At 41.6% G+C, this 16874-nt stretch overlaps 2 protein-coding genes across 3 annotated transcripts; one reads left to right on the forward strand and one right to left on the reverse strand.

The window, feature by feature from the left end:
- Window positions 1-530: 530 nt before the first annotated feature.
- On the forward strand, window positions 531-6221 carry mon1bb (MON1 secretory trafficking family member Bb). The gene is made up of 6 exons (XM_063910426.1): window positions 531-751; window positions 1346-1440; window positions 1538-2128; window positions 2735-3527; window positions 3942-4089; window positions 4723-6221. The coding sequence occupies exons 2-6, from the start codon at window positions 1362-1364 to the stop codon at window positions 4948-4950; spliced, it is 1839 nt and encodes a 612-aa protein (XP_063766496.1). The 5' UTR covers window positions 531-751; window positions 1346-1361; the 3' UTR covers window positions 4951-6221.
- Window positions 6222-7148: 927 nt separating this feature from the next.
- On the reverse strand, window positions 7149-16790 carry brpf3a (bromodomain and PHD finger containing, 3a). Of its 2 annotated transcripts, none has more exons than XM_063909958.1 (13): window positions 16469-16790; window positions 13816-15339; window positions 13419-13575; window positions 12190-12321; window positions 11622-11750; window positions 11204-11516; window positions 10779-11108; window positions 9925-10479; window positions 9783-9840; window positions 9369-9457; window positions 9082-9155; window positions 8797-8951; window positions 7149-8708 (listed from the first exon to the last, which is right to left on the reverse strand). In XM_063909958.1, the coding sequence occupies exons 2-13, from the start codon at window positions 15318-15320 to the stop codon at window positions 8525-8527; spliced, it is 3681 nt and encodes a 1226-aa protein (XP_063766028.1). In that variant the 5' UTR covers window positions 15321-15339; window positions 16469-16790; the 3' UTR covers window positions 7149-8524. The 2 variants fall into 2 exon arrangements, with proteins under 2 accessions (XP_063766028.1, XP_063766027.1); XM_063909957.1 differs by having other exon boundaries at window positions 9082-9179.
- Window positions 16791-16874: the final 84 nt, after the last annotated feature.

Genomic DNA, 16874 nt, shown 5'->3' on the forward strand with positions numbered 1-16874 from the left:
AGCGTTTGCTTAGCAACCCATTTCAGAATCAGAATTCCTTTAGGCGGGGAAATGTAGTGTTACAGCAAAAGTGCCATAGCAGGTAAAAAAAGCAAACAATAATAAGAGTTAGCTAACTTAATATATAGAGAAGAAAAACACACATTACTAATAGAATTTTAAAAAAGTGTATTGCACCTTGCAAAAGAATGTGTACGTTGCACATTGCAGGTCAGATATAAGTAAGGGTATAAAGTTAAAGTATTGTATCGAGGTACAGGAGACTGGGTATTTATTGTAAAAACATTGCTGGAGATCAAACCCAACGCTGTATAATATAAAAAATAACAGTTTATCTCTTATGATGTTGGTAGGGAACACTGCTGATCACAGACTCGTAGGGAGCGCTGATGGACAATGTGCTTAATGCTGAAATGGTAAGATGGGATCCCTGTTTTAAACTTTAAAAGTATAAAGTTTAAATATTACGCTCACCCAGCTACAACCATAGACTGTATAAAGGCTACAACGTACGTTGCTTTCATACGCAGTGCAAACGGAACGTACCATGAGGGGGCGGGGCTAAGCGTCGCCGCAGAGCAGCCTGATTGGTCAGATTAGCTTGTCATCAGAGGTTCCGGATGTCTGCTGTCGTAAGAGGAACATTTGTTTTCTGCTTCTCATTCCTGACAGCTTGTTTGGAGCCGGGCTGTTGATGAAAGTTGATGTAGCGAATTAGATATTAAACTCAACGTTTGGACGGCTCAAAATCGTAAGTATTATTCCTTGCCTTTATCTGTCTGATTTCGCTGGCCACGATTACTTGCATGCTCACTGTTAAACCGAGGCCATGAAATTGATCTGTGAGTGTCGCTTGCTAGCAGGCAGTGTTAGCCATGTTACTGCAGACAGGAGCATTTAATTAGTTGCATTGGAATAAACAGTCAAATATTTGTCAGAATGAAAAGGTAGGTTTTCTTGATTGGGAAGGAGTTAGTACACGAAGTAAGGTCTTAGGAAGTTATGCTACTATTAAATAAACGTTTGTTCTCTAGTTCTGGCGGTCACACAACAATTACTCTCCTCGTCCTCTTAACCGACTGCGGTGTGTCTGCAGTGTAACATTAGCCAGGCTGCTAGAAGATTAAATCAGTGTATAATGCCAGTCTGTTTGGTATCTTGGAGTTGTAACCATTTTTTCTGTTATCATGTGACCTGACCACTGCTTCAGTATGACTGCTCCTATTCATAAGAGGTTGAGATGTGCATGCATGGTTTAGCTACAACCATCGTTACACAAGTTATACAACTGTTCATTTTGAATTGTTTGTTGATATTTATTATGTTATTTCTTTTGAATCTCCAGTGACTGGGATGGTATCATGGAGAGAGACAATCACCAAGTTGGAGAGACGGAGGGAGTGAAGATTTGTGATCCGCCCTGTGAGAGCAATCCACCTGGTAGGATTGTTTTCTATCACTTTAATCTGTTCACATTTTAAGCTGGCATATCTTTATCATTCATTACATAAACTCATTGTTTTTATTTGTATTTTAGCTGACACTTTGGCTACTTCTCTCTCCCTCTTGGGGAATCACATGTTTCCTGATCCGGTGGAGAGAAACTACAGGAGTACTGTTAAAGAGGAGCCTGAAGATTCACTGTCAGACATTACAGCAGAGGAGGAGAGTCTGGATGGAGATCCCCATCCTCACCAGGTAACAAAGCTAGAGACTGAAGAGACAGAAAGCTCTGGGTGTCAGAACAACGTGTCCACCCAGCAGTTGGACATAGAAAATGAGGATGCTGCCACCGACAACGACCGGAGCGACTCTGGGGAGTTTGTCGTCACAATGCTGGCCAAGGCCAAGCTGGAGGAGCAAGGAATAGGCGTGAAGGGAAGGTCTTCTCCCTTATTGGAGGCAGAAACACAGGAACCTCCTGCTTTTATGTCTCATCGTGATGAGGACGTGACCGCTGACAGCTGGAGGCAGCACAGAAAGCATGTTTTTGTTCTGAGTGAAGCAGGCAAACCCATATATTCCCGTTATGGCAGTGAAGAGGCTCTGTCATCTACAATGGGAGTCATGATGGCGCTTGTTTCCTTTGTACAAAGTGGTGATAATATCATCCGCTCAATCTATTCAGGTGAGAGCATTAGTGTTATTTTTTCTCTGCATAACTTTTGTAACATTATTATAAATGCTTTTTTTTCTATTTGTGTGTATGAAAGCAAGTGTAGGCATTTTTCAGAGGAAGTGGGTACCAAAAAGCCATCCGTTAATGTGGCCGCAGTGACCTGTAGCTTGCCGAAGTGAACAAAAAATGATTACCAAAAGAAAAAGAATCATGAAATGAACAAGGATATGTTGATACATTTAAATAACTATTTCACATTCACTTTGTAAGTAGCACAACAATTTATTTTGGAAGTGTATACTCCTATTTACACACATATTGAAGTGTGCAAATCTTTAATTAATAGGGGCACAATTCATTTTAAAAAGACACCTACACGTTTGCAATATGAATTTGCAAGCAGTTAAAACAACATCAAATTGTGTGTGTGAGTGAGAGTGAAAGTGAGAGTGAAGGTGAGAGTGAGAGAGTGAGTGTGGATAGTGGAATATAAAAACACACTTCCTATTATTATACCAAAACTGTTCCATGAAATTATACAACCCTCCATACACAACTATCATATTTTTTTGCAGAATTTATCAGTTTTGACCTGCCTTTTTTCTCATCCATCAGATGGGCACACTGTGGTGTTTTTACAGAAAGGGCCCCTCGTGCTGGTGTGTGTTTCCAGCAGTCGTCAGACCGAGCAGCAGCTGCGTGGAGAGCTCCTCTATGTGTACTATCAGATCATCAGCATGTTAACCCAAGCCAGCATATCCCGCATTTTCGAACACAAGAAAAACTACGACCTGAGGAGACTTCTGGCGGGCTCAGAGAAGATTCTAGACGGTCTTCTCAACCTGGTGGACTCTGACCCTAGCTTCCTGCTGGCAGCTGTACACTGCTTACCCATAGCCTCCTCTCTCAGGGACGCTCTCAGCCAGATCCTGCAGAAAGCGATCACCCCAAATTTGGTTTTCTCCATCCTCATCGCCAACAACCAGCTGCTAACAATCGTCCAAGAAAAGACAGTCATCGAGGACTCCAGGTTGGAGCCTGCTGACGTCCACCTCCTCCTCAACCTCATCGGAGCCTCCTCTGCCTTTCAGGCTGGGGAAATCTGGACTCCCATCTGCCTCCCCCTGTTTAATCCTGACTGTTACTTTTATGCATACATTTCTTATCTGGACCCTCCAGAATGCACTGTTTGCTTGCTGCTGCTCTCGACAGACAAGGAGGCTTTTTACGCTGTAGCTGAGTGCAAGAGGAAGATAGAGGAGGCCATGATGGCGCAGAACTCTCTGAGCCTCATTGCCAAAGTCCAGTCGTACAGCGTCAGCCAGGTGGGTGTCTCAGACCTCAGACACTTCATGTACAAGCCCTTCGATGTGCCAGACAACTACCGCCAGCTCACTCAATTCACCAGGTTTGTGTAACTATTATTATCTATGCAACTACTGATGGGACATAAACAACCCTAAACTGGTGCCATCTATTTTTGTTTCCTAAATGTTTCTTCTTTTTTTAAGCAAAAATACAGCTTAGTGGGGGTTAGACTGGACAAATGAAAGTGTCTTTTTGACAATATAGGAAAAGCTAATTGCGAGAAAATCTACTGTTCTACTTATCCTGCCAATTCAATGATTAATGTAATCATTAGGTCCATCATACAAAAGAATCATGACTCTACATCTTAAATAATAGTAATACTTTTATGTAGTCATCACTATTCTGAATAATGCTACTAAGAACTAAAGGGCTGTTTTTTAGACAATTCTTTATACTTTGAATGATTTTTTTTGTCTGTAACCTTTATTCTGCAATGTGTTGCTGACTGTAGCCCAGAGATGGAGGCACCGTACAGCAGTGAAGAGGAGAAAATGAGACTGCTGGACCTCTATCGGTATATGCACAGCCGCATCCACAGCAGCTCCCGACCCCTCAAGCTCATCTACCACGTCGCTGAGAGGGAGACCCTGCTAGCCTGGGTATGTAGCACTGCGTATCACTGTAGCCATATTCATCTTGTAAATACTGTCTTAGCGAATATTCACTAAGGTTGATATGAGGGTGTGTACTGTAGATGTATTTCAAGTATTTTTAAAGTAAACATCTTCATATATATGTTTGTTTGTCTCACTCTTATGTGTATGTTCAATATGAAGATGGAGCCAGGAGCCTATTAGATTAGTTTAGCGTAAAGACTGGAAATAAGGGGGAACAACTAGTTGTTGTGGTTTCATTGGAGGTTATGTGTTGTACTATTTCTCAGCTGGGCACTGTCACTAATATACATTTGGGATGCATTATATTTATTTGTGCGAAATGTGCATTATGTTTTGTTCTGTATGTGTATTGTATTGATTTGTATTATGAGAAGCAGCAGGTTAGTATTTATTTTCATATAAAACCTATTAATAATTAGCAAGCTTAAAAGTTGCTGATTTGTGGTCAATTGTACTTGTGCCATGCTTAATGATCTGCTGGCTGTAACTTTACATTTAAAGAACAGATTCAATAGTATCTATTTTCTCATTTATCGACAAGAAAGTAAAACATTTCAAAGTATTCTCATAATCATGCAGACTGACTTCATTTGTATGTTTTCTTCTCTGCCATAGGTCACCAGTAAGTTTGAGCTGTACACCTGCTTCAGTCCTCTGGTGACAAAGGCCTGTGCTATCACTGCTATCACCAAGCTTTTGAGGTGGATTAAGAAGGAGGAAGACCGTCTCTTCATCAGAAACCCCCCAAAGTATTCAACCACCCCAAACCCCAGCAAGAGCTCTCGAGGTGGTAAATCTGACCAGCAGGACTCCACAGATAACGGCTTCTTATCTCTTCTATAGGCGTCTCTCTCTCAGCGCCCCGCCTCATTCAACAATATTTTGTGCACTGGTTCCAAGATATTTTTCAACCTTCTTTTGAAACATGTTGGACTAGACAAACATCGACTACTGGAATCAAACACTACAAACGTTTTACAATATTTAAGAAGGAATGAACTCTTTCAATATCGTAGTATTTCTTTACCTGAACAAGAAAGCATGTCATTGCTTTTGATCAGAAACAGTCAGGGCAAAACAGCATTAGTATGTTTTAAATTGAACTGTGGTAGAAAATAATTGCAATGATATTTAAATGTTTTTATATTGTTTTATTACTGTATTAAGACAGGAAATTCCCTCGCGGACAGTGAATGTATCACACAGATGACAGGCTATTCATAAGCTATAACTTTTAATAGCAGTAAATAAAGATGAGGAAGTAAATAACTTAAACTACCTTTTGCAACCTAGCTCCGAAATATATATTTATTTGTTGGAACAAAAGCACCCAATGTGACCAAACAGGATATGCAAGGCATGGATGCGTGTTGTGTTTTTTGGCTCAGCATAAAGTGGACAAACCACAGCTGGCTTCCAGAACAGGGATGGGCCTCCATGTGTCATTCAGGCTGGGTTGTGAACAGGCAAATTGCTCTCTGTTGATTTGCACATCCCAGTGATGTAACTTTATATCCTAGTAATCGTTTTTATTCAAATTAAGATGATCAGGTTGCATTCATGGTACATTTTGTGCAGAAAACAAGTAGGAGATTCAGCCTGTTACTTGACAAGATCATTATTGTCATTGCTAGTGTTTTCATTGTCATCCAGTCAAGCTAAGAAGACGCCACTGAGCTCACACAGTGATTATCAGTCAACAGTTAATGTAGTGACTTCAGGCAACTTCCTCTTTTGGATGACAGTTTTGTAAAGATGGTTTATAAACAGTAGCCTCATCCTTGTGTCCTTTGAGGATTTTTCTTGTCAATTCAAGTCTTAAGAGTATGCCTATAGTATTATGAAATAAATCCCAGGTTGCACAAATCTATATTTGTCCTGATTAAGTAGAGATGTTTTGAACAAACATAATTTATTATCTAGCAGAAACTGACAAATGTGCATTGCAGTAAGTAATGTCAGATTTTTCTGTTATATTTTCTGAAAATGTGACACTAAGGCCGTCAGGACATCAGATTTCACAATGATTATGGCGGCACAAATTTATGATAACGACATTTGCGCAATACCTAAATACAATTAGAAACAATTTAATAAATAATGCTAAGAATCAAGTTCATCTTTTTATTGTGCATTTTTCATGAATTGGGGAAATGTTGTTGAATGGAGAGAGAGTGAAAAGAATGAAACAGACAGTGGTGTAAAGTAACAAAGTACATTTACTAAAGTACAGTACTTCAGTACAATTCTGAGGTACTTGTACTTTACTTGATTATTCCCAGTTTATGCTACTTTCTACTTCTACTCCACTACAATTCAGAGGTTCATCGTGTACTTTTACTCCACTACATGTATTTTATATTTTATATAGTTGCAGATTTGGATGATAATGTGAAATATAATCTACACTTAACTAAGACTTAGTTACACCTGGAGTAAATTCACAAGCTACCCTTCAGTATACAAAGTCATTAAAACTAGCTGCACCTTTACCAGCTTTGATAACACTTTAATGCATCAGTAATTATAATCAAAACATATCATATATTTTATTATGAAATAGACCAATCTGCATATGAGTACTTTTACTTTTGTTACTTTAAGTATATTTTGATGTTAATACTTTTGTCCTTTTGCTCGAGTAACATTTTGAATGCAGGACTTTTATTTGTAACAGAGTATTCCTAGAATCTGGTACTTATAGTTTTACTTAAATACAAGATCTGATTACTTATTCCACCCCTGGAAACGGAGAAGCTTGCGTCCAAGCAGCATACAAACTTGAACTCCATCATAACTTGAAATGTGGCATCATTTAATAATAATGTAATAATACAATATAATATTTAGCTCCCAGACTACTTCTAGTGTTCCTAGGAATGTGGATGCCATAGGCCCCTGACGTCACGCTATGAAGCCCATTTAACTTTGAAACTTTAACTTCTCTTTTCATCCTTAGTCTTTCTTCAACGATAATTTGACCTACAGAGGACTATCTCAGACAACACGAGAAAAAGTCAACAGACGACATACACCGGAAGTTGTTTCAAACAGCATTTATTCTTGTGTGAGAAAATATTGTCTCAGGCAGATTATAGATCTTGCAGAACAGTTCATGTGACAAGATCAAAAACCTCCTGTGCCGCCGGAGAAAAGAAGTTGTTGAGTGGTGCGGTCGCTGCTGTGCCTCCTCACTTCTAGAGAATATATTCTGACATGTTGGTGAATACCCTCACTATTACAAAGAGCTACTTAGCATCATACATAAATCTTTTCAATATTTTACTTTAAATAACACTCTCGACTGCCACAAATTATAAATTAAAATCTAAATTGGATTTTTGCATTCCTTAAATTACTTCATGTAAGCCAATATAAACATACATTTACATATTTACAAAACTATACACATGCACCTGTACTACACTGAGGTTGTATTTATATATGTATATACTCACACCACCCCCCCCCCCCCCCCCACACACACACACACACACACACACACGCACTGTTATGCCACATACAGTGTATGGCTCCAGAAGTCACCAATCCTATCTTTTTTTTAAACAGACCGATTGTGCTTTTCAAGTCATTTCAGCCAGATTAGCAAACAAATTGCAGGTTCTCCAGTGAGTGATCGCAGTACACTTTGTTATAAGCACAAAATAACCAGCTTCACTGTTGTAGTGGCTTCACATCTCACTAACCAAGTAGCTGCACCAGGTACCCCAACATTCTAGTATCATAACACAGTTTCACAATATGGAAAAATAAGTAAAGACCTCTTAAATCCCAGCGACAACAGATCATAGCTGGACTACAAGTTGAAGAATTGGCAGCCGAATTGTTCCTGACATTTGTCTTTTTGTATCTATCGAGCAATTCCCTAAATGAGTTTACACTTAAAAAGAGTTTATGTAATTCGAGTGCAGATTACTCAGAAACAGGAAATGTTTTCAATGGGAAAAATTGGACTTATCTTCCAAGCCAACCTTGCAGTCCAGATATGACGTGAACATTAATTGGGACTTTCACACTCCATTAAACACAGTGACATTTCAATGGCAAATACAATCTAAATATGTTCTGAATCAAGACGATCCCTTTGACAATTTAATATTTACACTTCTTTCAGCTTAGTCTTGACTCACTTTGGCCTAAAATAAAAACTTTATATGAACACATAGCAATAGTGGTTGTGTAAAATCTTTTACAAAAATTACAGGAATAAATGAACAAAATTCATCTAGGAAAATGTCTTCAAGCACTTTTTCTATCCATTTTATAAATCACTTCTATGCAGGAAAAACCTTCAAATACAACCAACTTCCCCACCTTTTTAAATAGCATTGATAAAGCTTCTATACACATACCCACACAGCCTGTTTTAAGATGATAAAATATTCAAAATTAAACGTTATATAAAATTGGAGGGAGTGAAGTTAACATTTCCTCTGACGTGGTTTAGATGCACCATGGCCCGGTCGTATGCAGTGTGCACGGATTTGCGAACACTGGGTTTCTTGCCTTCCATTAATCGCAGTTTATCCACAGTGTCGTCAACACCCATCTGCAGGAGCTTGTTCCGAGGTAGCCATTGCCTGTAAAAGAAAGACACAAAATGACCAAGACTGCTGATGATTGATTTAGAATTCAGTATGAGGTTTAGACGGCTTGTTTAAAACTTACCAAGTTCTTTTGGTGTCAAAGAAAAGCACCAAGAAGAGCTTTTCCCCTTCTTCCGTTTCTCTCCATTCGCCCAGTTTGAGCACCTCCACGGGAGGCACTGGAATGGGGATGCCGTTGTGAAGAAGCCCTTCCTGGGGCATGTCTGGGTCAACGATCTGAAACAATAAATGATGTCAGTTTAAGTCAACTGAATTATCACGCCCTTCTATAGGAAGCAGCGAGGCTATTTTCTTTATGTCAGCTCTGAGACTGACCACCACAACTCCAAGATAAATACATCCTCACCATTGCTGGGTATGATGGGTATCCTCTGCATTTGGCCCAAACTAAGTCCAGGGGCCTGAGCTCCGTCTCACTATCTGAACACAGAAGTGTAGACTGTCCTGTGAACAGGATATTCCCATAGATCCAATTAATTTGTATTCAGGACATATTAATCTTAATTTTAAAAAACTGTATTGCTCATAGAAAGCCTTTCCATTATGCATCCAATAAACACCAAAAAACCAAGGGCATTTTACACTACTTAGATGATTACAGTTTTTAGATGCATGCCTTAGCATCATACACACCAGAGCCACAGATGTCTCCGTTTTCACTGCTTGGAACTTTTGCCAAGGCAGGTTTACCACGACTTCGTTTGGGCGGGGAGACGCTACAGCTGTAACCAAGAGGAGAAAAAAGGCAACAGTCGGAAATGTATGATTAAAGCCAAATGTATGGGGAGACCATAGCTAAATTGCTAAGAATGTCAAAGACAAAGGGCCTCATGCAAGAACATGTTTTAATTTTTTGTGCTGAACATCTAACTTTTTCCTTGGAGGTTTTGCTTATATGAGTGTTCAAGTTGGATTCACCAAACTAAACCAGTTGTAAATATCCAATTTTAGTGCTCATTTGTGAGATTCAAGGGATTAGCATGATAAACAAATTAAGTCTGAATGGTTCTTGCATGGGGTTCACTGCCTGTGGTGCTCCGTACTCACTTTAGTTTTTGGTCTTCATCATCATGATCCGCAGAGGTGTGCTTTCCATTTGTCAGGCCTGGCCAAAACCCAAATGAATTAGTGACAAATATGGACTTCTTCAAATACCTAGCTGTAATTCAGTAATTCATTTTGTCCTTACCTTCTTCTCTGGGTGGGGTAGGGAGTTTATCAGCATCACTTTCTGAGCTGAGGCCTCTGGACCTCAGGTGGTGTGAAGAGGGAGAGGGAGGTGTTGGGGAAGCGTTGGGAGTGGGAGGTAAGGTGGTGATGTTGGTCACCCCGGGGGATTTTGGGCTGACCGGGGTGCTGTCAATCCCGTTGGTTTTCCCTTCAGATATTTTCCCGTTCTGTTGTGGCGGGGTCTTGTTTTTGACCATTCGCGCTCCATTTTTAGCTTTTTTGAACAGAACAGACGTACGGCGACCAACTCCAACCAAAGGCAGAGTCGGGGGTGTTCCCAGCGGAGTGACCTCGTGAACAGCCTCCGTTTGTGAAGACGGCGTTTCACCAACTTCAGCCTCATCCTCACCTTGGCTTTTGCTTCCGCTGCGGGATGACCTCTGACGCTTGTACGAGCGCCCAGGAGACCGCCGCCCTCCAGGTGCGATGCCCAGGACAGGAGGTTCCAGAGGAGCATCGCCAGGAAGAGGTGAGGATACTGGGCAGGTGAGTTCCAGCACAGGCGGAGAGTCATCTGCGTCAAATTCAAATGTTATATAAGGACCATAAACACAGTTCAAATTATTAAAAGTAATTTATTAACTCAAATCTGGAGTCATTCTCTGGTTGAAGATTCTGCAATATTAGGATACAGTGCATTTTAATGTTTTCTATCATTGTAAATTAAATATATATATATATTTTTGACTGTTTATCAGACAAAACAAGACATCACATTGGACTCATTAAATCGCAGCTCATTGAATACATAAAAAAGGCATTAACAGAGGCATAAATGACATAAAAAATGGTCAAATAAAAAACACGGTTTACCTGACGCAGAGTTCGACACAGCTGTCAAAGGTCCATTTTTAACATTTGTCTTGTTTTTCTTTTCCTTCTCTTTCTCTTCTTCCTCCACCTCCTCTTCCTCCTCTTTCACTTCCTCCTCCTTGTCATTACCGTTAACAGGCTGAGAGTGTTGCTGCTGCTGGTTCATCTTCTGTCTGAGAGTGTTGATCTCTCGGCGCAGCAGTCTGATGCGTTTGGTTCGACCCCCACTGGTGCGCATGGATGCAACCACGTCCAGTTTGTCCAGCAAAGCCTTCAGCTGCTCCTCTGTGGTCAAGTGCAGTCTGTTGTCTGGGTCCAAGAGAGAGTCCACTGTAGGGAGGACAAGAAGACCAAGAAAAGTATAGAGAAGATGAGGCATGAGGGTGATTATTGCAAATAAATAGCAAGTTCCGCATTCAACTCACCATCATCCCACGTGCAGTTGTAGAAGCCATGTTTGTTTGGAGACTCTGGGAGATGCATGCCAGTGCTGGGGTCCAGGCCGATGCTCTGAGACTGCCTGTGGGCGTGACGGAGAACCGCTCCACCCACCTCCTTGAGCTGTAAGGCTGTCTTGTGAAACATGGTGTCCTTGGAGTTGTACTTGAGGCAGTTAGAGATCATGAGGTTAAAGTCCTTCTCTAGGTCGGCAATGGAGCAATAGGCATGTCCCTCCAGTTTGGTAACCATGGTGTCGAAGTCCATGGGTTGGGAAATAAACTCCAGATAATCTGGGACCTCGGAGGATCATGAAAATAACACTGTTAGCCGGGTCAAAGACAAAACAGATGTCCTGCTTGATATGACGTGTATTTAAGCAGATGTGTTTCAAACTGCACCAACCTCTGACAGATTGACTGGCTGAGAGAAGATTTTAGCTGTGTCCTTCTCTTGCAGTTGTTCCAAGGTGGATCGCAGAAGCACCAGCGCAGGGGTCAACTTCAACTCAAGAGCAGCCTGCTGAATTTTCATCTGAAGAGTGATGACGCAACACACAGCAGAGAGGAGCGTATACCAAGGTTACTCCACAGGGTCACATTCATAACAAATGGTGAATAGAGCAGGGACTAATGCTGCATCCAAGGACTATTTTTGTATTGTTTCATCCGCCTTTAGTTTTCTCTTAGATGATTAATAGAATTTAAGAATTAGGAAAACAGACAAAAACAAAATACTTCAAAGAGTGCAAGGTTTTTAAAAGTTACTGTACTATTAATCATGGATGGAAAAAAATTAGCATTTGAAGGGCTATATTTTGCTTAATCAATGTCTTTAACATTGGAACTACCTGACTGGTTGATTAGTTGTTTCAGCTTTTATAGATGTGTTTATTAATGACAATACAGATGGGCATAAACCCCCCCCCCCCCCCAGATATTTATATCTTGTACACACTTCCTCTTCACCGCACCTGTTCTCTCTTTAGCCTCTCTCTCTTGCGGATGAGTTCTACCAGCAGCCTGGCTCTTTCCAGGTCCTGCCTCAACTTTTGCCAGTATCGTAGCTCCTCTCTTGCAGCACACAGCTTCTCATCAGGCTCCCTCTGAACACAAAAGACACAACACAATCACACTTTCTATTCATCTTTAAAATTCATCACAACCAATCTTTCTTCCAGCTTTGCACCGGAGAGCAGTGATGAGAAACCCTTCCTCTGAGACCTAAGTGTGCCGAAAGGTTTCAGACACCTTTTAAAAAGTTATTTAATGAGTCCCCAAGGTTTCCAGAAACAAAGAAAATCATAATGATCACGTCTGATGTGCAAAAGGCCAAGTCCATGCAAAAAGGTTTTTTTTGAAAAAAAACAAACCCTAATTTTATGTTATTTTTAGGAGCATACATTCATATTCTTATGTTAACAAGTTCAAGTTTGTTACCATGGAGGCATCGCTGTAAAAATGTGCCCTTCATTTCATGACCTTAAAACAGCTTAAGGCATACCCTGGCATCATAAGAAAATTGGCATTCAATTAAAAATAAATATCCATAAATGATTACACTCCTCTACAGCTGTGAGAGGTCCACAGCAAAGAGGAGAGAGCTGCGAAGGGTTGTGTGGAAGCCTGCCATGTATTTAAATCAGCCATTGCAAGTGTGATGTCCAGGCTTATGTTTTAATTTCAGTGTGAGAACACAAACATGGTGTGAAGCGCTCAGCTCCCAGTGACTCAACTGACTCTCAGAGGACGTCATTGGTTCTCTGAAGGCCTGATAATCTAATGACTGCTAATGAAAATGGGCGGGTTCTATTCATTTAAATTGCTAATGTAGTTATGTATAAACTTCTAAATCAATGTGCAATCAGCTTTAGGGTTGTAAGAAAATATAGTGGAGTTCCCTTTTTTTATACAGATTTTTTAATCCATACGGTGGTGTGACCTGTATACCTGTCTGTGTTTTCCAAGGATGGATTCGAAAAGTAAATGAAAAGTAAATCCTTACTTACAGCATGGCAATACATTGAATTACTACCCCTGTATGTAATGATACTTATTGTACTGTGGAGTTACATTACATTTAGCTGACGCTTTTATCCAAAGCAACCCTAAAATATACAATAGTTATTAGTTACATTTTATCAGAGTATTTTTTTCATGCTCTAATTATGTTTTAACACACATACATTATCTCTCTCCTCACCTGCTCTGCAGTCTTGTTGGCCTGTAGATGGGAATGAAGTCGGCGTATTAAAGGCATCCCATTTCGTGACTGTCGTTTCAGTAACCAGTAGTTATGAAGTCTTTGCATGAACTGATTCTTCCTCTGGACTTCGACTCCTGTGCAGATTTTGTTCAGCCTGTAGAGATTTAACGGTTCAACATTTAAAACTGTGCGGCACTACCGTCAGTCATATGGCTAGGTTATTTAAATATAAATTCATAAATAAAAAAAGTACTTTTTAATTTACTGGAGCAAAAACTCAAAGAGTGTTACCAATGTAAAATAATATTAATATATCTTGTAATGCAACGGAAACAACGGTAAATAAATAAGGCATGCTGGGTATGTAAATGTCAACAGTATGCAAATGTCACACCTGTGAGAGGGGATCTGAGGCACGAGCAGCACAGGCACGGTTGAGCGACGTGACGACCGACCCTTCGTATTCTTCTTCTTCTGGCCCTTGGTAGCCTTCTTGTTTGGTGGTGGTGGTGGGGGACTTTGAGTGTAGGACCTCTGACCCCGGTTTCCCCTTCCCCCCACCAGTCTCCCTTCAACCGATTCGTCCCCAGACCCGTCCCGTCGAGACCCCACCGGAGAGTGATGCTCACAGAAAGCAGTCTTCTTCACAGAGAAGGTGGTACCGTTGACCCCAGTCTCCCGGACTGGGTCTATCTTCATAAAGAGGCCGGCCTTCTGGGCGCAGGTGACATGAAAGGCCCTGTAACAGTTGGCTTTGTGGCACTGGATGGACGCTCCTCTGCCTTTCTGCTTACACAGGTAGCAGGTGAGCTTCCAGCGAGCAGTAGGGATGTTCTTCACCCCCTCAATAGGCTCCAGAAACACTGTGTTGGCAAAGCAAACCTCCGGGATCCATATGGCGCAGACAACATGGGCCCAACGTCCATCACTTGTCTGTTTGAAGGCACCTCCTCGGTTTGGACAGAGCACACAGTCTACAGGACGGGAGGGGGACTGCAGGCAGCAGCGGCACAGCCACTGACCCTCGGGTACGTAGGGCACACCGTAACACTCCTGGTGGACGGCCAGATTACAGATGTCACAGAACAGGATGACATTGCTGTTCAGACATTCGTCATCCAGGCAGACGCAGCAGAAGGCATCCTCGTCCACGGCGCTCTGGGACAGGGCCTGGTTGCGGGACTCCAGGATGGATTCCCTCTCCAGGCGGTCGATCAGCAGCTCAAAAGTGTCTGCAGATACGGAGGCATGCCCGTCACACACCCTCTTTTGATTAACCATCTCCAGCCAGGCCAAGTCCTCCTCGTCCATGTCGTACTCAGCCACACTGTCCTGCTCCTCCATGGACTTTTCTATGTAACGATAGTAGGCTGTTGGGAGAGGAGCTGCTTCTGACGGGGTTACTGAACTCAGCACACGAAAGATGGGCTCGGGCAGAGGGATATGGTTGGATGGTGGGTGGAGGGAATTAGTAGGTCCTGAGTGTTGCTGGGAGCCGGACCGTTGGTTCTGGTGTGACGTATTTTTACCACTCCTCCTGCTTTTACAGTTTGAAGGTTTCCTGCATGATCTGGTTTTGCTCTGCGTTTGTTCACTGTTCTCCTTGTTGCTGTTGCACTCGGCAATGTCCTGGGCCATCATCTCATCCTCGGTAATAACTGGCAGATGATCTGTGATGTTAATCCGATGAAGCCTTCCTTCAAGATCGACTTCCACTATTTTCTGTGCCTGAGCGTACGTCAAAGTCTCCCTGGATGGAGAGAGCCGCAGTCTATAGGGCGAGGGGGGCCGCAGCTGGCCAGACGATCCCCTGCCCCTTCCTCTCCCTCTGCCACGGCCCCTACCCATGTTGAGTCCGCTTACAACTGTCTCACATTCCCACCTTCTCACCTTCCGCATGGGAGTTCACACCAGCTCCCTGACAGATAAAGAGAAAAAATGGCAATGCACGTAAACACCATCTACTTTGTGTAAGTATCAATAAAGATTAACAGTGGCTGCCGTTGTGTTATCATTGTGTTTATACAAGTCAAATAAATCTTAAGATTCACACCACGAGTGAAATATAAATGTTAAGTAGTATTACCATTGTATTACAATTAAAATAACTATGTAATGCCAGACAGTTTTAAGTATATCACCAACGATACCCCACTAATTTACTGAAGTTTAGTATATTAAGCCATCCCAAATGACCAACAGTAGGTTTGTGCCTATTATTAATGATAAATTATATAATACAAATGAATCATTTATTAATACATAAAATGGTTACAAATGTAATAACTGCCTTCGGAGCTTGTTTATTTTATTATTATGTTAGTGTGTTTGGTATGATAAGTCTTACCCTGATTAATTATACTTCTTAACTGGTGCAGTAGAGAGCTTTTATATTTTCGTTTGTTATAAGCTTTGTTGTGATTCTTTATCAATCCTCGTCACAACATTGAATAGGTAAAAGGGGTCAAATCTGGTGCTATAACACAGTATGTCACCCCAAGTACTCTTACTGCACAAACACAACTACTGTGAGTTGTACTGCTTGCATGTATGCATCTCAGCTGTCTCTCCATTGGTCCAATCTGGAGCCTGGAACACGCCCATATTTCCCTCAGCCCAATCAAATGCCAGTATCCTCTATTTTTTTTCCCCTGTTGCTGTGCGTAGTTAGGTTGAAGAGCGCTAAATACCAACCCGAGTATCTAACATCTGTCAGCCATTTTAAGCGCACAACAGCACAGACAACATTTGGATTGCAAGTTGATTAGCAGCCCAATTATACATGCCAACAGCAACCAGAAAGCAGGCGCACTGTATGCACCGAGCCTGAATGCACAAATTACTTGCATGTATACATTAGTTCACGTCACTGCAAATATGCAACGTTTCGGCTGCAGCTTTTGTACTCCAGACCCCTGCAAAAAGACTGTCTCTCTCGCTGATGTGATAACGTTACTCGATCGGACAGGACACACTAGAAGTCGTTTAACGACACGGCAGGTTTCCTAAGCAACGCTGAAAAAGCCAAAAATATCAGAGTGGTTTACCTTACGAATTCGTCCTCTGCAGTGCGAGTGCCAGACAGAATAATTGCACCTAGCCAAATGTCAGCTAGTGACAGACTACAACCAAGGCGGACATGCTAGCCGTTAGCTTAGCTAGCCGGTAATTCAGGAGCGACAGCGTCATCTTCAGCACTTCACTTCTCCGCTGCGACTTCGGTCAAACACATAAACTCGACCCGGTTTCATAGTTATGATTTAAACCTTCCAAATGGTGCTTGTTCCCAACTTAAAGGTAGCAAAATGCCGAAGATACCAAATTAATGTTCCTTGGATGGGGCTAAATATTCAGTCAAGATGGCTTGAAAAATACGCCCCTTTGGAAAAAAACACCTCAGCCAATAGTAGGAGGCCGATTTACCTCGCACGCAACGCGCATCGTTTTTCGATT

This window comes from Eleginops maclovinus, chromosome 20 (genome assembly GCF_036324505.1).
Source record: "Eleginops maclovinus isolate JMC-PN-2008 ecotype Puerto Natales chromosome 20, JC_Emac_rtc_rv5, whole genome shotgun sequence".
Classification (NCBI taxonomy): Eukaryota; Metazoa; Chordata; class Actinopteri; order Perciformes; family Eleginopidae; genus Eleginops; species Eleginops maclovinus.